The sequence below is a fragment of the Notothenia rossii genome, assembly GCF_949606895.1.
Source record: "Notothenia rossii genome assembly, chromosome: 8".
Taxonomy (NCBI): domain Eukaryota; kingdom Metazoa; phylum Chordata; class Actinopteri; order Perciformes; family Nototheniidae; genus Notothenia; species Notothenia rossii.
In genome coordinates, this window is record NC_136906.1 from 69,687,605 (window position 1) to 69,709,021 (window position 21,417).

Sequence of the window (21,417 nt, forward strand, 5' to 3'; positions counted from 1 at the left end):
TTTTCTGGTTCCACCAAAGGCTCCTCACACTCTGAGAATGAGAGAAGGGGTGAAGATGGGCGATGCCTCCCTGCAGGACTCCATGGTGGCCGACGGCCTGACAGACGCCTTCCATGGCTACCACATGGGCCTCACAGGTGAGCATGGCTGAACATATACATTGTCACACATCCTTATGTATATTTGCTGTTGTGATACATCGAAATACTTCTTATCAGCGGAGAATGTGGCAGAGCAGTGGAAAGTCAGTCGAGAGGAGCAGGACCAGTTTGCTGTCCGGTCCCAGAACAAGACAGAGGCTGCGCAGAAAGCAGGACACTTCGATCAAGAGATTGTCCCGGTGACAGTGTCCTCCAGAAAAGGTGAGGAGCTGCTCTGTGATTTATGATCAGGAAATGTTCTCTTCTCTCTTTTACATGCACTGTAACATTTGTCTGTCGTCTTCAGGCCGGTGGAGGTGAAGGTGGATGAGTTTCCTCGCCACGGCAGCAGCACAGAGAGCATGGCTAAACTCAGACCCTGCTTTATTAAGGGCAGCGGCACCGTCACCGCTGGCAACTCCTCAGGTTGCTGCTCATTTCTTTTTTGAGACAATGTCATTGAGGTTTATCTCACAAACATCCACTGTCGTGATTAGAAGTTATGTAACCTAAATGCATGTTTTTACTACTGTAGGTATTAATGATGGAGCAGCAGCAACCGTCCTAATGAGCCAATCAGAGGCTGCGAGACGTGGCCTTAAACCGATGGCCAGAATTGTTACGTGGGCTCAAGCTGGCCTTGACCCATCTATCATGGGAACGGGACCAATACCAGCCATCAGGAAGGCCGTGAGTAATCAGAAGCAACGAAATAAGTAACCATATCTGAAAAAAGAAATCTTCTTTTGTTTTATTTCATTATTATTTTGTCGTTCTTGTCCTCTGGTAGGTTGAGAAAGCAGGCTGGCAGCTGGAGCAGGTCGACTTGTTTGAGATCAATGAAGCCTTTTCTGCCCAGTCTGTTGCGGTGGTGAAAGAGCTTGGCCTAAATGCAGACAAGGTAATGTTTGCAGCCCAGCCTCACTGACAATAAATCTTGTATTTGTGTCTGTCCATTAACCCACTTTCAATGAGTATCTTTTCATACTTAGGGTATCCTAGAATATTAATACAATCATACTAGGGCAACCTCATGCTTACTCTAGTAAAACAATTACTCTTATTAACAGGAACATTACATTACAATATTTTAGAAACTGTCTGTCAGCTTTAGGTGATGTTTTTAGTAGGGCTGCTCAATTCATTGTATTTTAATCGCAATTACGATTTTGGCTTGCAACGATTACGAAAACAACGTAATCGAAATAAAACGATTATTATTTTTTCAGTTGAATTATACTTAAAGTTCAGGGTAATCAACTGTTAAAATTTCTTTTTTCAATAAATGGATAATCACGATATCAATGATTGACCAAAATAATCGAGATTATGATTTTTGCCATAATTGAGCAGCCCTAGTTTTTAGGCATTTTTCCTTTTTATTCAGTCGACCACTTTATAGAAAAGCGTACATTTCCCTCTAGAATGGAACAGCATGGTAACCTGTGCTTTTTGTCCCTCCTCTCTTCAGGTGAATGTGAGTGGGGGGGCCATCTCTCTGGGCCATCCCATTGGCATGTCTGGCTGCAGGGTGCTGGTCACCTTGCTGCACGCCCTTCAGAGGACTGGAGGCAGTAAGGGCGTGGCGTCGCTCTGCATCGGAGGAGGGATGGGCATCGCCATGTGCGTGGAGAGGGCTTGAGACGGAAACTTAATGCTGCCTCACAGATTGCACTCAATCTTAAATGATAAAGGGATAGTTGTCGTTTACATCTTATCCAATATTAGCGTGCCATTCATTACATTTAGATGACGCTTTTATCCAAAGCGACTTACAGTAAGTACATTCGACCAGGAAGATACAACCTTCCCAAACCCTCCATCAGGTTATAGCTGTGTAACATGTGACTCAAGGATTTAATACCTCTAGATAATGTAATAGTGTATATCCACTATTAGACGATATATATATATATTATGCACCTTACTGCAGTTAGTAGCTCTTAATAAATCAAAGTATTGGATGTCTTCTCCTCCAAGACGACCTGCACTCCTGACAAGTGAAACAAACTGCAAATGCAAGGCTTTAATGCTTAATTGCTTTATTTGTGCCCGGTACAGACAGGCTACCTTTTGTGTAATTTAATGATTTCGTACTTAGATTGCTGTACAAAGACATTTTGATCGACATTCCACTTTCTCTAATCAATGTAGCAGACATGAGCCTTGAAATGCAAGTGCCATAAGGATAAGCTTACGTACGCTAGCCTTCTCTAACCGAGTACTTCCTGAACACAGCATGATGAAAGTGTAAATGTTTCTGCAGCTCTTTTGCATATCAATAAAGAATCATCAGCCATCGAGCCAAAAACGTCTTCGAAACTCGTTTATGAAAGCTTGCACAATAACCACATCAGTGAAAATAGGAATGAACTAATCAAGTCATGTACATGTACATTGGAGCTTTATTAAGTGTCCAAACAAAATATCACTTACAGTTCCTCTGGAGGCGAGGGAGTGAAAGAACAGTAAACAGGCAAAGTGCACGGCCTATACTAGAGCATCAGCCATGAAGAGCTCCTTACGTATAAATACAGATGATGAACCTATCAGGACCAATCACAGCCTTTAACCCAGAGATCCAGACTGCACTGCATCCTGGTACGACTGCCCGCCCTCCTTCTGCTCTGGGAACAGTTTGATGAGGTCGTCGATACGAAGGATGGTGATCGCAGCCTCCGTGGCAAACTTGAGGCTCTTTGTCTTCACCATGGTGGGCTCGTACACGCCCGCCTGACGGTTGTCTCTAGGTTTGCCGTTGAGCAGGTCAAGACCAATCCTACCAGACAGAGAGAGTGGTCAAATACTGAATCTTCTACAGAACAGGTAAAGCACTTCCCAAAGCACTTTCCCTGAGCCAAATAGGAATTATGGCAATAGCTTATTTTACTCAACCAACATTTTTTTTTTTAATATGATAGAAAAAAAAGCATCTGATCATTCCAGAGTGAACACCTAAACCTATCGTGCCACTTAACGTAAACTAGGGCTGCTCAATTAAATCCTAAAATTACGATTTTGGCTTGCAACATAATCTAAATAAAACGTTTTTTTTTAAATTGTTTTTTCAGCTGAATTATACTTAAAGTTCAGGGTAATCAACTGTTAAAAACATACTGTTCACATTTTTTCACAAGTAAATGGATAATCGTTTTTAATAATCGTGATATCAATTATTGACCCAAATAATCGAGATTATGATTTGCCATAATCGAGCAGCCCTAGCGTAAACATATGACAGTGTTGTGGCTGGTGCAGCAGAGACTCACCATTTGAGGTTCTTGCGTTCAGGATTAACCTGAGCCTCATTGTGGAAGGCCCGAAGCTTTGCCACCAGATCTGTGGAGTCCTGAGCTGCGTTTACAGCCAGCGTCTTCGGGATGACGAGAAGAGAACGAGCAAACTCAGCAATAGCCAGCTGCTCCCGGGAACCCTGAAAAATGAATCATAGATGAGTGAAATCTCAGTATCGGGAAACCTGGGTAAAAACACAACTCCAGATTCGCTGCAGCTCAGATAGAAAGGTTTTCAGAGGAGTGTGCTCACCATGCTTGTGGCATAATTCTCCAGGTAGATGGACAGAGCTGCCTCCACAGCGCCGCCTCCTGGCACCACAGACTTTGACTCCAGCACCCTCTTGACCACACAGAGAGCGTCATGCAGAGAGCGCTCCATCTCGTCACACATGAAGTCGTTGGCCCCACGCAGAATGATGGATGCTGATGTGCGTGCTTTGGTGCTGAGGAGATTCAAGGGAGGAGAAGTTAGAACCAATACAGCTTATTTATGTCAGACTGTGAAAACAGTATATGCAGGCAGATCTATGAGGGGTTTCTGCCCTCTACAGATCATACAAACTCTTTTTCAGAGTTAATCAAAACATGTTGCCAGAACTATAGTCGATGCACTGAAATGTTCTAATCCTACAGTTAGTACAGACATCCACAAAGTACCAACAATGTGATTTGCATTAGAAAACATTGATTTATATAGTTGCAGTTCTTACTTCTTGATCATGATGAGCTCGTCGTCACAGATGCGATCTTGCACAACCTCCTCAGCCTGGCCGAGCATAGTCGTCTCGAATGTCTCCTCTCCCTCCAGATTGGTCAAAGAAGGGCAGACGGTGGCTGAAATAGGACATACACAACCAGCGTCACCATGATTCAGTACTTTCAATCCACTAAATATAAGGGTTTGACTTTTTCTTTTTAAAAAAAAAAGTGTACACAGATGTTTAGACAAGCTGCAGCAAGAGGTACCTTACATTCCACAAGATGTATACATAAACACAAACTGACCAAGTCTTCTGATTCAAACTTAGAATACTTTGTTACAACTTTAATAAAATGTTTTAAAAAGATATCATGCATTTCATTTTGTACCATCATTTCATTAGAGGTGGCAGAAATGTGGCTGCTCAACCTCTTCAGACTTTGACGGAGTGTTTCTCTCTCCTGTTAGCATAGCCATACATCTGTATCAAAAGGCAGATCTGGTACTATAACAGGATTTTTTCCAACAGACTGGGGAAGTGCAGTTAGATTGGTATACGTATTCAATACAATCCACTTGTTTATGAACAGATGTTAAGAGCAGGAACACACAGACACCATCTTCAGTGAACTTCCACCCTACCTCCTGTTGACTTGGCAATGCGCTTGAGGTCCTTCTTGAGAACCCTCCTCACTGCCATAGCTCCGACATCCACAAAGTACTTCAGACACATGTCATCAATGCCACCGGTGGTCAGAATAACATTTGCGCCTGAGGCCAGAATCTTTTGGATCCTCTCCTTGGTCATATCAGACTCCCTGTAGCAAGGAATTCAAAAGTTAATTTAGTTTCCCCAGTTTCATTTGGATACAATAGAAATGCTATACAAACATTCTCCAGCCCACAATACTGGTACAACAGCTCCGAGAGAAACTGCTGCTTCATATCGGGGCCGTTATATATTTTCGCCCGCGCGTATCACTGTGTAAACTACTGACTCAGCATCACAGCAAATTGAAATGGGAATATTCTTAAGGATGAGTGACAGTGCAGGGAAGAGAAGAACCGTGTGTACCTTTGTCTGATCTGGTCCAGCTTCTCTGGGTCGCTGATCAGGACTTGGACTCCCATCTTCATCTTGGTCTTCTGCAGACTGAAGTCCAGGCAGGCAATCTTGGCATTGAGGATGCGCTTCACCATCACTTTGGAGAAAACAGAATGGCATGTTTAACATTGCTACTCCACATTACGAAGACAAACAAATGAAAAGACATTTGTTATTATTACATTGTCTGGCTAAAAGGCTGTGACGCAGTCACTGAACGTTGTCTAAATAGCTTTCTAGAACGTTTTATATCTCCCAGGCGTATCACTGCTTACACCATGAGGTGAGGTATGCAGCACATTTAAGTTTAATCAGCTGTAATTGTAATGTATGATGCATTACACAATGTTGTTCATTTTGGAATATTGTGAAACAAACTTACTTTGTGACCCAACAGTGCAGTTCACTGCGTATCCATTAACCAAGAAGCTCTCCTTCTGGCTGCGGCCGTGAGCTTTCAGCACATTCACAGAGTTGATGGGATATTTGGCCACCCCCTTGACGTCCACAAACTTCACAGCAAGAGTAGCATCTACCACCATGTTAGCAAAGAAATCTGCATCACTGAGGGTTCCAGGTTAAGGCAGATAAGGGATTTTGTTGCATTAACAATAAGTCACTGCCTGCAAAGTCCTGGCATACAAAGGCCAGCGATTAAGTTGGTTTGATCAACACGTGCACTGTGTAGGAAAAAGGATACGTTCCAATGATTTTGGAGGACATGGAGGTCTTGGCTGCATTGATTAAGCACTCTCTGCCCAGTTCCTCTGTTCCAATAGTGAGATTCTCATTAATGTAGCGAACTGCTTCCCTGGAAGATAAAAAGAAACGTGTGCATCAATAAACATCTCATTAGATCTGAAGCACCCAGGGATAGTCAGCGTCAGTGTAGAAAAACTTCTGAACAGTAAAGAGCAGTCCTTCATGTTAGCATCTTACTTGCAAGCCAGACGATATCCACTGATGACTGATGTGGGGTGAATCCTCTGCTTCACCAGCTCATCTGCACTTTTGAGCAATTCTGCAGCAAGAATTACCTGAAAGAATGTCACATTGAATAGATAAGTAAATTGCAAACGGAGAATAACCTTGTTACACTTTCAGCAAAAGAGTATATGAGAAAGTTTCATTTTGTACCGTCGTTTCATTAGAGGTGGCAGAAATATGGCTGCTCAACCTCTTCAGACTGTGACGGAGTGTTTCTCTGTCCTATTGCATAGCCATACATCCATATTGAAAGGTAGCTGTAGGTACTATAACAGGACTGTCATTGCAACCAATTTGTTCATTATTAAATAGTTTATAGAGCACAAAAATGATAAAACAGCCCACTAATCTTTAAAAACATCGCAATAAAAATGCTTTTTTATAGAGAACAGGGATATTAACATGCATTCCCTTCATCTCATTTGTATTCACTAAAATGTAAAGACAAAAAAATGCATTGTATATTTCTTCATCCTGGTATCCAACACACATGGTCTCTTTACCAGTAGACTCCTAAATGTGCCACCCTATTGTAGCAGCTGAGGACCCCACTCACCACAGACGTGGTCCCGTCCCCGACCTCCTTGTCCTGCAGGTCAGCCAGCTCACACAGGACCTTGGCAGCTGGGTGCTCCACCTCCAGCAGCTTCAGGATGGTCGCTCCATCGTTGGTGATGGTCACGTCCTGTCAATCAATAAAATAAGACAGATGAGCAAGGCAGACCATTTAGTAAAAATCAGATAATACGAAATGGATGATAACAGGGGCGTCACTTTGTTAGAAAAAGTGTGGGGGAGACTTTTTTCAGATTAAAAAAACAAACACTACTGCTTTCCCCTACAAACAATACATACATATGCTTAAAATACTTTTATGAAAGTTAGTGCAGTAATAGCTATGCTAAGCTGCTGCATAGCGGGTGCAACAATTGCCTCATTATTTTCGATATAATTACAATTAATATTATTAACCAGGTCGCAGGTCCAAATTACACCACTTATGTTACCGAAGTGTGAACTATTTTCGTGATTGAACATGTTCTCTTGTGCAAATAATCTCAAAGATTACTATCCTTTGTGCACTTTTTATTTAGCAAATTATCCTAATGCAAATGACGCCTGTGGATATTAATGATTGAGACACATACCCCAATTTCGTCCACCAACATTTTGTCCAGGCCAACAGGTCCCAGGGAGCTCTTGACGATGTTAGCGATGGCTGATGCGGCCATGACTGCAGAGACAAAAAGAAAGCTGCTCTTAGCAAGAAGCCCTAAATAACATTTTCTTCCCATTTAAAAGTCAGCTGATTCATCATTTACTATATCTGCTTAAACGTATATTCATTCATCTGTGACTGATATATCCTGTCAAACTATTTGGTGGGGTGCACAGTTAGCTAGCCACACCTTCAGACCATGACAGTGTTTTTCTATCCCATTAGCATAGCCGTCCATTCATGGTGATGCGAGTGGAAGGTACTGAAATGGGATTACAACATTATACTTTTGTTTGCGTAAATAGCATAGCGTGTAAAAATTGCATGATTTTTTTCTGTGCTATGCAGATTTTCACAGAAGAGGAAGCAGAGGCTTATAGTGACAAAAGTTAGCTAGCATTAGCATTAGCCACGTGTGGTGCACGCAGCAAATTCAATCTGTTCTCCCGTCTACCATTCGTAATGCACTTTAAATATATGAAGCTTCTTTGAAACACCAAGTATAAGAGCAACATTACTCACCATTTTGAGTACGAACAGACTCGCCAGTTGTCCTCTGGCCGAGCACGTTCAACGGACCATCTAAGAGGGACATTTTGGACAACCACACAACTGAGAAGAAAGGAAGAACCGCAGTGCACTATGGGTAACCCGGTATTAAGGAGAAGATTCGAGAAGAAAATGTCCACTAAAAAATGTAATTGCGGAACTAAAGCTTTTTAATTATGTTAACGATATCAACTTTGGAATTGTAATGAAGTTCCACGTCTACCAGTTCCCTTATTAAATTAGAAAAGTACACTTTGTCCCGTTATTTCTTATAAACTATATTACCCAGCATGCATCTGATGTTCTTCCTGTTTTAATCTATGGTTTTAATATTAGTAACGGTGGTGACCTCTGCTGGTTGGTCTGGTTATCACTTAAATTACAAAATGTATGTCGCACCTACTGTGAAGCTAAACGTATAGTAGAGCAGGGGTGTCGAACTCAAATACACAGTGGCCCAAAATAAAAAAAAACATGGGTACTAGTCGAGGGCCGGACTGGTTCAATGTTTATTGCAAAACTTATTGAAATGAACTCATTGCAGATATTAAACCTGGAACTAACAAAGCTTAAATTAGTGCCTATAAAAACAACATTAAACATTAAATAATCAGTTGCATTCATTTCTTATGGCTCTGGCTGCAGATTTTCTGGAGTCATTTCTTATGATTACATTTTTCCACAGGCCAACAACAGCTTCAAAAAAACTATTTCCTTCAAAGAAAAAAACAAACATCCCCTGTTGTCGCAAGAAAAAAAGTGCAGAATGAAACATCCATTAAACTCAGTGTGCTGCTCTGTGATGCTTTTTCAAGCCAGATACTTGGCATCTCATCTTGGGTGCAAGTTCATCAATGTTTGGGGTCAGCCTCTGAGCGGAGGAAATCCTCAGGATTGAGTGAAGGTGTGCGTGCAATATACCAGCGGGCCAGATCTAATAGTAATTAAAAGTTATCCTGCGGGCCGAAATTAAATCCACCACGGGCCTGATTTGGCCCCTGCGCCTTGAGTTTGACACATGTGGTATAGGAAATTCCCCTTTTTTTTACATTACATTATATAGATGTGTTTCTGTTCCTCTATTCTTTTTTTTTCTCTTCTTGAATTTCGCCGTAGGCTACTCTTAATTTTGTTTTGGAGGAATCGTATTATGTTTAATATTCATCACCTGATAAATTGGCAAAAATATTTTTTGTCAAACTTTGCTCACTAGCTTACAAATATATGTTAGAAGAAATTGCAGTGCAAAAATGTCAATTATATGTTTGGGACAATGTAGAAACTCTGTCACCATTAAATTGTATGCCAACCTCTGTGTTGCTGTGAGAAGTTTATTTTGTATCCTTCAAATGTCCGCAGGAAATTTCTTGGTCAGAATATGAAGAACATTTTTAAATTGTAAATTTAATTAAATGTTCTCAATTTTAGTTATTGATTTTGGGCTCAAAAATATATTACTAGTTGGGCTTCGGGCCCACTTTTCATCATTGAGAATTGTCTCTTTTGTACAGTAATTCTAAATGTTGAGTTGACACAATTCCCCTATTTCTTTACATGGGCCTAGCTTGTAATAACCAATTGATTACCAAGCATGATGTTTAAACGCCAAGGTAGGCTGGTATCTGCATGATATATTTTTTATATAACCTGATATACATTTTATATCATAAAACTAAAGGCATACATGCTACTAAATCAATGGGGAAGTCATTACTTTTATCCCCAAGCCAAGGCTAATCCTTACAAAATGTATGTCATCTCAATTGTTGTCATTATTCTAGGCTGCTCTCCTTGTATTTGTTCTTATTATGTGTTCTTGAAGGAATAAGCAAGGAACACTGTTGAAAATAACCTCAGATTTAAAATATGCTGTCATACCATTCATGTTTATTCAGTGATAACCACAAAAACACAGAGATTAGTTTAATTTGAATTTATTACCTCCAATACATTGTTGAGCAATGACAACTAGGCAGTTAAAAAAATACAGTACACTTAACTTAAACATTAAAGCATTATAAAGCATACCTAATGTATACAAGAATAACTTTCCTAAAATGTACATCTTTACAAAGTGTTTACAAATCAAATGTAAAAAAAGACAGAAAGTGCAAAAAAAGACTCAATGAAGACAGACAGTCCCCACCAGTGAAACAGAGGACATAAATGTACAAGGAAAAAAAACATACTTCATATTCCTAACATGCTTATGATACATATTTCCTGGTTTAAACCGTAGGCCATGATATTGTGCTTTTCAATTTTTCACGTGTTGTTTGGATTTGGAACTTGTGTTAAGCAGTGCGTGAAAGGAACTTCTAAAAAAATATTCACAGTATTTAATTCCAATTGTGTTTGCGCCCCTAAAATCAGAATAAAACCTCTTTTAATAAATAATGTATTTTATAACTTGTCTGTGGCTTAAGGTCAACGTGAAACAGACCACTAACCAGGGATGCTTGCAAACAGTAGGACAACTTTGGTGATTTTTATTAAGACAGTGTGTGATAAATACTGGGTATGCTTCGAGGGAAGAGAAACAATTGTGTTGCATGAACCTTATTAAAGTGACTGACAACTATCCGACTGTGAATTTCTTTCTGTGAAGTGATATCAGTAGTGTGACAGAGTGTTCCATAATATAAACAAAGTAGACAGACTATCCATGTGAGAGGGAAAACAAATACACCAAATAATACAGTACTTTCAACCAACTCCCCTAAGGTTCTCCTTCGTGGTCCCTCTTAAAGATTAAAATGAATATGATAAGAAACGTCCACTTGTTGAGATGCACATTTCACTGTATACATGATGGATGCCCCCAAACTTTGACATGAAAAACCATCTCTGATTTACTCACAGATTCAAAATAAATATGAAGCTCTATGGTTTCTTAATTATCTAAAATATCAGCATCTTCTCTCGATTTTTAAAGCGTGTTTTTACCCAAAGCGTGTTTTTACCCTATTGATGACAAAGGTGGCAGAAACACAATAACCTCAAATAGACTCAAAGGTCTAAATGTACTTATACTTAACCTATTGGATCTTAGTCAACGTGTTTTCTTTACAGCGGCATCATTACTTGTTATAATTATTGCTAAAAAGCTGTTAAAAGTGACAATCTAGCCTCAAGATGCAAATTTGAAAAAAGTTGCATGTTCAGATCTGTTTAATAGTGTAAGCACAATTAAAAACACTAGAGCAGCCACCATTGTGGTTCACAGCTCCTTAATAGGAGGTTAACTAGTGCTGAAAATGCTGTAAAATAAGCTTTGTGGCAAATAAAAAGAGCTTGAAAAGTCAGTTGTGTGGTGAATCATCAGATATTTCATGCTTTTACTACTGTTTGAGACATTGGGCACGGACAAGATTTCTTAAAATCAGTAACAGGTATCCTGAACTTTTACTGTAACTGTACAACAGTTTAATGGCATCAAGTCCTCCAGCAGAACCAATTCATATGACTCCAATTACATCTACAAGGCTCACATGTAAAGCGATAAAATAGTTAAAATTCCTCTGAATATTATAACCCGTTCAGTCACAATGAATGCCTTTACGAGACAATCTTTGCTTTCACCGATTACTTTTCACCACCAGGTCTGTTTGAAGCCTACACAATTGTTTGGAAGTGCTAAGGCGGCTCACACTGAGGCTATTAATATTCATTATTTATTTTTACATTAAAGCCCTGTCACAGAGAGTTGCAAATATCGCTGCAATCAAAGAAATTGCTTCTGCTCTATGCTGAGAGATGTGTCATTGTTTGTGGACTATAATGTTGAAATCTGGATGGCAAAGCAGCAGTGTCCCTTTTGTTGCTATATGCTGTATGTTTATTTATATTTGGCTTTTTATTTTTCATAAAGACTCAGGCGAAGCTACTGGAGCTCAGACAATGAAACTTCTCCCTCAGAGATTGGACGATTTTGGGTTGGCTCTGCTGCGGCTCGGTCCACAGGTACTTCTCCAGCTGCTCACGGTCCAGAGCCCTCTGCTGATCGCAGGAGTGCAGCGGGCTGCACGGGAGACTCTGGGAGTGGACCAGACCCCGGTTCTGGTTGGGAAGGATTGCCGAGCTGCCGTTTTGCCGCGCCAACCTGTCCTGCTCCAGCTCGCTCTCGTCCTCCGAGCGGATCTCTACATAGTCGTCATCGTCTTCCTCATCGTCCTTAAAGTTAGCCATGTAGTTCTGAGTGGCGTTGAGGATGCTCAGTGCAGAAGCCCGGTTCAGGACGACCACCTGTTGACCGTCGTGTAAAGTCATGTCTGACTGTCCGTGGGTCGAGCGCTCTGGGAGACTACTCTGCCGACCGGTGCGACCCAGACTGGGGCCGCGGAGTCTGTCCGAGGGTCCGTTACATTTGAGTTCAGTCTTCTCCTGGCTGCCCAGAGAGCCGAGAGACTGACAGTGACTCGACGGGGGAGACTCTGACGAGGGTGAAGAAGGAGCGTTGAAGGAAGGATGTCTTTTAATGGAACTGTACACGTGCTCCTCCTGTTCGCTCGGTGGAGACATGCAGGAGCTCCATCTCTGGGATGGTGGTGTGGTAGGAGAAGTCTTTAGGGAAGGGATAGAGCCGTCAGAGGTGAGTCTGCGCTGAAGGGTAGAGGACGCCCGAGCATCGTTTAAGTCACTGGACGAGGAGACGAAGCTGGCCAGCTCTCCATTGCTGTAAGTGGAGTGGAGCCAGTCCTCCTCCAGGGAGGTCTCAGGCATGGAGGGAGACGACGGCAGCCCCGGGTGGGAGTGATGCGAGGGGTCTTTGAACATTACCTGGTCGTAAAGCTGAGAGTACTCTGCTATCTTTGCACCTGAAGGGGAAACACAGAGGACGCAAAGAAGGTGTGAGTAGGGTTTTTTTATGATATAAATATAACATGAGCACAAGGCTAAAAAGAACAAAGACTTTATATATTTTTTATATTGTCTTGAATGATAGTTGTAGTGTGTTACAGTATATTTGTGTTTATCAGGATACATGGGTGCAGGTTCTTTGGTCTGTTGAATGTGAGATTTTGGTATTGTGTGAGTTGATTGGTTTGTTTTCTTGGTATGTTTTTGATAATTAAAACATATTTCAAATCACTTGCAAAAGAGGGATCCCAATTAGTTACTGTATATGAAATTGGGTTTTTAGATTTAAAACGTTTTCAAAAAGGTAACACTCTATGGCAAAACGGTTAAGTTTAGCCAGATCAGTGCATTCTAAGTTTTGACAAGTAAAAAAAACCTTTCTCCGAGAGTTCAATGATTTTGTGTTACCTATGGCAGAGCCCCCTTGCTTCTTTTCTTCCAAGATGGCTGCCAGGTCTTTCTGCTTCTTCTCAGCTCTGCTCCGCCCACAGGCGTCTCCAGGGTCCATGCTCCTCATGCACAGCAGCTGGTTGGCTTTCTTGATTTTCTGACTGTACTGCCGTGCCATCAGGAACACTCGGTTCTTGGATTTCTCCATCTCCAGGTCCACAGACTCCCCCAGCAGGAGGGAGGAGGAGGCCAGAGGGGAGGCCAGAGGGGAGGCCAGAGGGGAGGCCAGAGGGGAGGCCAGGCCTGCCAGCTCCCCTGGAAACAAACTATGGAGGTCCTTGAGGGGAATATCCCTCTGAAGGGTGTTTCTCGGAGGAAGCTCCACCAGGTCGTCGTCCTCCATGCGGAAGCTGCCACTACTGAGGCGAGCCAGTCTGTTCCTGATGCTCTTCACCGTGCCTGTGAGGGGCTCGGGGGTGACGGGCGGGGGAGGAAGGGGGCGTGAGCTCAAAGACGGGCTGTAGCTTTCTTCTGCAGCAAGGCATTCACTTTGCAGGTCAGGGAGGTTGATGACTGGGATTGTGAATGACTGCGTGGAGGTAACAGGTGGGGGCTTAGGCTGGTGTGTTGGGGGACTCTTGGTGGGATTGCTGGCTGCTTGGGGACTAATTACAAGAGGAATCTTTGTGGGGCTGTTTTTGACCGACGGTGCTTTCTTAGGCGACTCACGGGCACTAACAGGGAAGGCAGCAGGAAGTCTATCGGCTTTCTTCTCATTGATCTTGATGTAGTTTTCCAGATCGTTCCAGATCTCGTCGACTTGCTCCGACATCTTGTCCCCTTTCTGCGGGCGCTGCGAGAAAGTCTCAGAGGCAGACGAGGAAGAATAGTCTGGCTCAGAGGAACATGGGACAGGGTGCAAGGCTTCATCCTCTCCAAAGTGGAGGCTCTCCTCGGACACAAACCCTCCAAGGCTTCGAGTCAGATCTGGTTCTGAGGCCAGCAGACTGTCTCTCTCCTGTTGTAGTTTGTTCCCTTCATTCACCCCTTTAAACTCTGTCGTAGGGGGGTCCCTGAAGCAGATGGTGTCATAGATGTTTTCTTCTACTATCTTCAGCTCACATGACCCGAATGGCCTCCCCTCCTGCATGGGTGACGGTTTTCTCTCAGAAGAAATGTCTTGTTGGATCACAGGCTCTGGGACCACAGGAGTCTCTGGAGCAGTCAGTACCTTTGCTGCCTGGTCCTGGGAACCCTGTGCATCTGAGGGGGTTTCTTTCCGTGACTGGCTCTCCTCGGGGTCTCTTCTAACAAGGCCCATGCTCTTCAGATCCTCGTAGCTGATGTTGTCATACACATTTTCTACATCGTCTAACGTCAGCTGTTCGGCTGATGATGACCCAGATATGTCATTGCTGGAGGATTCAGTGTGGATCACCTCCAGGTTGCTGTTACCGGCCTGGTCGTCATCAGGACTCTGGAGCCCCTCTGAAGCCTTCTCCCCCGCGCTGCTCGCCCTCCGCAGGACCCTGCTATCCTCAGAGGGGGGGTCAACATGCACAGTGGGCACCTGTTCCGTGTGCCAGCTGCAGGGCCGAGCCGTCCTGGGCGACGAGGGGGCTTCTGACCTCTCCGAGTGCAACTCTGGTTCTGGTGCGCTCTGCTCCGTCGGGACAAACATCTGGTAGATGTCCTCGTCCTCGTCTTCCGGCTGCATGGTTCGCTGGCGGGTTGGGAACATGGCCCTGCGAGCACGATGGTCTGCCCAGATGTTCCTCACAGATTGGTCGCTTTCTGTGACTACTACAGCTGGGACGGGGGTGTCTGGAGGCTCCTCCATCACGGCAGGGGTCCTGAGAAGCGGAGGGTGGTGACTTCCTTCCCTCACTAGGGATTCTCTGGCTCTCTGTGGGGAAGGAGAGCAGAAGCTGTTGTTATAAACGTAGTTAAGGTCTAAAAATATCTAACTACAGACATCCCTACAGCTGATATCTCCAACACTTAGCAACTCACACCAAGACAATCTAGATGGATAAATAGCAGCTAAGAATTGTTGACTTTGGGCGTACTGTCCCTTTAAATTGGTTACATTTGATTTATACCTGTAGGTCTGAAGTGCTCATGTTGAAGGTTTTCCACTGTTCTATACTGTCGACAGACGCCTGAGGGTTCAGTCTCTTCCTACTGCTTTTACCAGGCACTCGCAGACGCTTTCCTCCCCCCTAATGGAGCAGATATTTAACATTAACAACATGTTGGAAGAGCTAGACATGAAAGTGGAATAGTACGAGTGATTATTGGGCAGCTTTGAACTCACCAAACCACTGTCATCTTCATCATCAGCATCTTGTTGATGAGGCTCCTCTTCTCTGTCACTGTGGTCGTAGTGATCGCCGGGGTCCAGGGACTCCTGTGATTGGTTGATGAGGCTGCGGCTTCGACCAATGGTGCCCAAAGCCAGCTGGGACATTGGCGAGAGCAGAGTGGCGCCCAGACTTATCCGCTGAAGAGAGGAAGGTTATTTTTTTAATTATGATTTTCAAAAAACAGCGTGCTTATCAACCTACAACTTTTCATCATCTCTGGCTATCACTCACCTTTTCTCCGTCTGTGTTGGCAGCATTCTGCTTGGCATTTTTCAACAATTTGGATAGAGGTTCTGGGAAATCAAACAAATCATTGATTAAATCTTTGAGTTCAGCCTTGCAAGGTCTACTTTTAAGATACAGTACTTCTGTCTTACCTTTCCTGCGTCCTCTACGAGGGGTTGGACCCTCCTTGGTCTGAGGGGAATCCTTCTTACCTCCATCGGGGCTGAAATGAAACCCAGGATGATCTGGATAAATGAAAGAAAAGATGTCAACAACATGATGATTAAATAGAATGCATTGAATATGTATGTAATTTCTATGTATTCTACATTTCTTATACATATATGAATTGGCACTCACGCATTGCATCCATCTCCAAAATTGCTTGCTTAGCCTAGAAATCAAGTGAGAAAATATGAGGGTGAGTTCCACAGGTTATTGATAAACATTAGCTCTGACACTAGGTGGCGCCACATAACAGTCCTCTCTTAATTATCCGCATGTTTGACACTTAACAAGCAGCCCCTTTATGTAATCAGTGAACTTTCACAGTGACCTTCACCCTTGGAGAGGAATCCTCAGTTTCCACTTGCACATGGCCAAATCAGAATTAGACACAGAAAAGGGATTGTGGTTGAATTTAAATAAATGAGAGGAAAAATCAGAGCACATAAAAAAGTAAAGGGAGGAGATAAATCCGGAGGAAAGACAGATGGAGATGAGGGAGAAAGGAAGAGGGAGAGACATTTCCCGAACATCCCACTCGAAATCTGTGTGTACGCCACAGTGAACAGAGAGGGAGCTGTCAGGAGGACCAGCCGCTCTTACCTTGGCAGGGATTTTGGCCGGATGGTTTTCAAGTATAAGTCTCTTGAGGTGTAAGATCCACATGCGCTTGTCTTGCTGTGATTTGGCCTGAGGGTAGAGTGGAAAACATCAGAGAGAAGATGACATCAGACACAAAGCAGCAGGGAGGGTCGGGATAAACCCTTAAACATTTTTGAAACACGGCTTTCCTAATGTCACACTGATTATCTTTTATTTTTTCAGTGCTAATGCAAAACACAGTGGTTAGGGGAACAACAATGGCCACCATTAGCCTCTTCAAACGTGTCTGAGCAGCTCAGTGAGGTGGGCCCGGACACCTGCAAATGATCTTCACACTTTCTGATTGCACGCTTGCTCAAACGTGTAATTACATTCACTTTGACTTCATGTTATGATGCAGGCTCTATTGTGCAATGTTTCTGTACCTGGACCGTGTGCTGAAGTTTGGGGTTCTTGTAGTGAAACACACTGAAACTCAGCGGTTCTTTCGGGATAACTTCCACCAGCATCAGGTTACAGCACTGCAGAAAACACAGGAAGGTAGGACATTGTGTTAGAAATGCTGTTACTGAACAGAAACGTTATTATTTAGTTGTGTCTCTTCTGGATGTGACTGACCAGTATGTGAGCCTTATACGTGTACGTTTCTTCTCGTTTCTTGGTAATGAGCAGAAGCTTGTCAAACAGGAAGAGGGTTCTCTCGTTTTTAGCTCGCTGTAGACGAAACGTTCCTTCGAGGACCAACTCTCCGTAGCCAATCAGATCAGGGCCTTTCCAGTTGGTCAGCAGGCTCTGGATTTCCTGCAGAGTGCATAGAAATACAGAGAGTTAGGGGAGGGAAACCAAAACAAATCGTGCAGAAAAAATAACGACACATTAAAAAAGCTAAATTGGAAACATGGCATATCATTGGAAAAAAACACAAACAAAGATTGTTCATAAAAACAATATGTCAACTTTAACAGATTCAAGCAAATAAATAGTAAAGCAATGATTGAAAAGAACATTATAAAAAGGTGGGGTTTCATATATAGTGTGAAGGAGGAGGGTGTCTTTTGTGCGACTGAATGGAGGGCGAAACTGACTATAGCAAACAGTAAAGAAGAGGAAAAAAGGAGAGATAATAAGAGAGCAAAACAACAGAACTGAAGAATTCTATAGAGCGAATCCTTTCTCCGATGCTTCCCCACACATTCCTGCATTCATCTGGCCCTTCTGGCTCCCAGCTGATAAAAGAAACAAGCTTCCCTTTTATGTGCCCTCCTTATGCAAGGCCATCATTAGTCCAGTGGAAAACTCAGCCACTTGCGTAAGACGTGGATCAGAGCGCTGGCAGAATCAAAGCTAGACTTCACATAACTGTTCTGCAGAACAATAAAAGAATTGGCTCCTTGAGAAGGGCTCCCTGTGTCTGTTTTAGTTATAGGAATAATGAAAAGCGTGGAAAGTGTGGAGAACACATCATGGAGGAGATCACACACTCCACATGTGATGGATTCAGCAGAGTGCTTGAAGACTTGTTTTTGCTTCTTTCTCATTTTATAATTGTGTCGTCTTACCTGCAACCTAACAGCATGCTCGTGTTTCCTCTTCATGTCGTTGATGTGCCAGGCCACTCTCTGCATGGTGTCTATGGCTTCCTGCACCACCTCGTACGTCTCCGTGTCCTTCTCCATGTGATTGGCTATCTCCTGCAAACACACAACGCTAAGAGTCAGCACACGCACATACTGTATGCACATGCACAGGGATGCACTCATACAGGCTCCCGTGTGTGTGTTTCTGCACATAAACACACACTCATGCTTGCACTCTAATGCATGCACAGGAACATGCATACTGAGCAGCATATGTCGAAACATTTGGCTTCTCCAGTGGAGATTGTCATTGGAGCCGTGTCAGAAAGGCTGTTATTCAGCCCATTTGTATTGGTATAACAAAAAAACAGTAGTGTGTCCTGGAATGACTTGTGTGAACCTGGGCTTGCATTTCTGTGGGCAGCGAGTAATTGTTTTTGTGTAAGTGTGTTTTGGAGCCGGGCAGACAGACGTACATGTAGCAGGAGGTGGTACTTGAGGATCCTCTGCACTGGCTTGAGCAGGTAGGAGCCCAGAGGCAAGGAGTGCCGCAGAGATTCCTGGCGCTCGCGGAAAAACTTGGCCAACGCCTTGTTCCTCATGCACTCTGTTAGCACAGCCACCGACCTGCGGAGGCAAAACACAGCGAAAAAGATTTCAGAGGTGTGCAGTATACCCTAATTTGACTGTGATGACAAGATAGAGGTGCAATGTATGTCATGACAGCCAATATAATAACGATTTTAGCATGGTGTGCGAGTATTATATCATATTTACATAACAAGGGAGTTCATCATAATACAGATCTATATCTCAAATTTCATTTAATTCCTTAATAGTTTTCCCATGCAGCCTTTATTGCTTTTTGGTACATATTCACCTAACAGCACTGTAAACAGAAGCACTGTTAAACCTTTTTAGACCTGAATGTACTGCTGACTGGAGCTGTGTGTTGTTTGACCTCCCAGGAAAGAAGAAGCTTTTTTATAAGTAATGAAGTCTGTGTGTGTGTGTGTGTGTGTGTGTGTGTGTGTGTGTGTGTGTGTGTGTGTGTGTGTGTGTGTGTGTGTGTGTGTGTGTGTGTGTGTGTGTGTATATATAGGCAGAGTGGAAAATGATGGAAAACAGCTGTGAACTACCCAAAACGTTCTTTCTGTCTTGTGTGTGTGTTTATGTGTGCGTGTGTGTCCGAGCGTGTCTGTATATCTAAATTCCAGTAAAGCTCCACACAGGCCTCACATTGTCCTGGAGGAAACCCGACCTAAGAGCGCAGTACGACCATGATACATCTACATCCTCTGAGTGTGTGGGTGCTTGTGTGTGTTTGAGTGTCTTCCATGTGTGTGCACGTCTGTCGTGTGTGACCTTGGTTGGGGTCACCAGCTGTGGTGTGGATGTGGGAGACGGTCTATCTCATACAGCTGACAAAAGCCCCTTCACACACAGTGTCACACACACACACACACACACACACACTCACAATCAGCATTGAATTAGTCATAATTAGCTGGTAAATAGTTTCTTCCCCACGTGCACTTGTGATGAAACACTGTTAAAGAAAAAAGGTAGCCAAAGGGGAAAGGTGTGTTTGGTAGGTGCAGTGTATAGTGTCGTAAAGAATAGCCTCATGTTTCAAATACAGTGACACAATAAACTTCTCCCATAGGACCAGACTCACACAAAGCTTACTAAAACATTAACGGCGTTAGGTATGATAAGGTGACAACTATAATACCCCATCTGTCAGTGTGGGAGCTGTAACTCTGTCAATAGGCAGCGAATAAAAAAATAAAGGGAAAAAAAAGTGCACGAGGGAGGGAGGGAGAAACAGAGCCTGAGGCACAACTGAAGGTAGACACTTTGACTCCTGCTGAGCTGACATCTATGGAGTGTGTCAGTTTGTCAGGGAGGGGATAAAGGTAACGCATTGATGGACACACACAATGGAGCTACGTGAGACGCTGGGAAGACAGTGTGCGGAGGTGAGATTAAGATATGATGACATCAAGAATGTTTGTACAGTAGGACGGTTGATAAGCAGACACTGAGAAGCAAACCGGTTTAGTGCTGTCTTACCGTGGGTAGTTGGTGCAGTACTGAGTGTAAATGTGGAACTCTTCACTCTGTAAAACACAACAAGCACAAATTAGATGATGCAGTTAAATGACATGAAAAAACGAAACAGTCAAGAGAAGAATCAATGATGTCATGTAATGTTAAAGAGTTTTCACAAGCTCAACGTCAAATAGCTAGCAGGTATAATGCTCACCATGTTCATACGAATGCATTTCTGACAGCATTTTCTTGTGATTTGTTTTTCTTTTTCGAACAACTACAGCAAAACAACTTGTTAAAGTATGTTTGCAAATTCTAGCTAGTTTCTTGTTCAACCACAAACTAAGAAATCGTTTACTTCATCGTGAGATTTAACGGCACCTCAACTCTCGAACAAACTGTAAAATGTGCCCGGTTTTGTAAATCAGTATCCTCTCTGAATTCACTTCCTGGTTAAGTATTTATATCCTGAAGCCTCATCACAATTTGTTAGTAGGTGTGTATTTATGCGTGTATAAAAGGTACATGTTTTTTTGGTGTACATTAATGTATGTGGTTTAACACCTGGTTTTGATAAGTGCAATATGAGTTGTTTGTTTTCCTACATTTTGAACAACCATTCATTTCCCATCATGTCAGCAGTTTAAAAGCTGATTAAGCGTTTCCAAACTCCGCTAATAAATCTTCATAGCTAAATGTTTTGCAAACAATGAATGCCTGGAGCAAATACATTTGGTTTGAATTTCAAAAAACACGGCAGCACAGATTGCAAATGATTAGCTGTAATATAAGGTTTATGTACGGAGTAATAAATGGGCTAAAAAACACAACACTGGTACCGAATGATGTTTTTCTCAGGTAAAGTGTACTGCCCTGTTTGCCTCACTGTTTGTGATGTCTCTGCAGTGATCCGGTGCAGATTTGATGACTGGCCTGGTTATTTCATGTTTACATCCCTACACACTCTCAGCCCTCTGACAAGGCCTCTTCTCTCCTCCGTTCACTGCTACTAATTGAAAGTCAACCCTGTAGCTTATGATTAGCCTGCGTCCTGGCCTTTGAGTCTCTGTTGATCCAAACGGCAATGAGCGCTCAGATTATATATCCCCTCATACTGCAT

At 42.9% G+C, this 21,417-nt stretch overlaps 3 protein-coding genes across 6 annotated transcripts in view; 1 reads left to right on the plus strand and 2 right to left on the minus strand.

Annotated features, from left to right (window-relative positions):
* acat2 (acetyl-CoA acetyltransferase 2) overlaps positions 1-2,452 on the plus strand; it is a 2,892-nt gene extending 440 nt beyond the window's left edge. The window contains 7 exon segments of the mRNA XM_079645295.1: positions 3-137; positions 219-352; positions 358-362; positions 448-566; positions 676-830; positions 931-1,041; positions 1,612-2,452. Coding sequence (XP_079501421.1) covers positions 3-137; positions 219-352; positions 358-362; positions 448-566; positions 676-830; positions 931-1,041; positions 1,612-1,782 — 830 coding nt within the window. The 3' untranslated portion in view covers positions 1,783-2,452.
* Positions 2,453-2,527: 75 nt separating this feature from the next.
* On the minus strand, positions 2,528-8,129 carry tcp1 (t-complex 1). Its single transcript, XM_079646637.1, has 12 exons — positions 7,970-8,129; positions 7,377-7,462; positions 6,785-6,913; positions 6,181-6,278; positions 5,942-6,052; positions 5,624-5,805; positions 5,212-5,338; positions 4,779-4,954; positions 4,147-4,270; positions 3,687-3,879; positions 3,410-3,573; positions 2,528-2,919 (listed from the first exon to the last, which is right to left on the minus strand). Exons 1-12 carry the CDS (start codon positions 8,040-8,042, stop codon positions 2,709-2,711), a joined length of 1,674 nt encoding a protein of 557 aa, XP_079502763.1. The 5' UTR covers positions 8,043-8,129; the 3' UTR covers positions 2,528-2,708.
* A 2,815-nt stretch (positions 8,130-10,944) lies between these two features.
* Positions 10,945-21,417, minus strand: part of LOC307016923 (pleckstrin homology domain-containing family G member 1) — a 61,564-nt gene continuing 51,091 nt past the window's right edge. For all 4 annotated transcript variants that reach the window (XM_079646307.1, XM_079646310.1, XM_079646309.1 and 1 more), the window contains exons 5-17: positions 20,319-20,365; positions 18,719-18,869; positions 18,225-18,356; positions 17,284-17,466; positions 17,091-17,186; positions 16,666-16,752; positions 16,198-16,231; positions 15,990-16,082; positions 15,844-15,905; positions 15,564-15,749; positions 15,349-15,468; positions 13,265-15,152; positions 10,945-12,813 (exon numbers count right to left, since the gene is read on the minus strand). In XM_079646307.1, coding sequence (XP_079502433.1) covers positions 11,870-12,813; positions 13,265-15,152; positions 15,349-15,468; positions 15,564-15,749; positions 15,844-15,905; positions 15,990-16,082; positions 16,198-16,231; positions 16,666-16,752; positions 17,091-17,186; positions 17,284-17,466; positions 18,225-18,356; positions 18,719-18,869; positions 20,319-20,365 — 4,023 coding nt within the window. In that variant the 3' untranslated portion in view covers positions 10,945-11,869. The remainder of the gene's footprint in view (positions 12,814-13,264; positions 15,153-15,348; positions 15,469-15,563; positions 15,750-15,843; positions 15,906-15,989; positions 16,083-16,197; positions 16,232-16,665; positions 16,753-17,090; positions 17,187-17,283; positions 17,467-18,224; positions 18,357-18,718; positions 18,870-20,318; positions 20,366-21,417) is intronic.

Coding starts and splice junctions, on each gene's coding strand:
- tcp1 (XM_079646637.1), bottom strand. CDS start 8,042: ATGTCCCTCTTAGATGGTCCGTTGAACGTGCTCGGCCAGAGGACAACT. Junction 7,463..7,969: donor GTCTGTTCGTACTCAAAATG/GTGAGTAATGTT, acceptor TTGTCTCTGCAG/TCATGGCCGCATCAGCCATC. Junction 3,880..4,146: donor GAGCTCATCATGATCAAGAA/GTAAGAACTGCA, acceptor GAATCTCCTCAG/CACCAAAGCACGCACATCAG.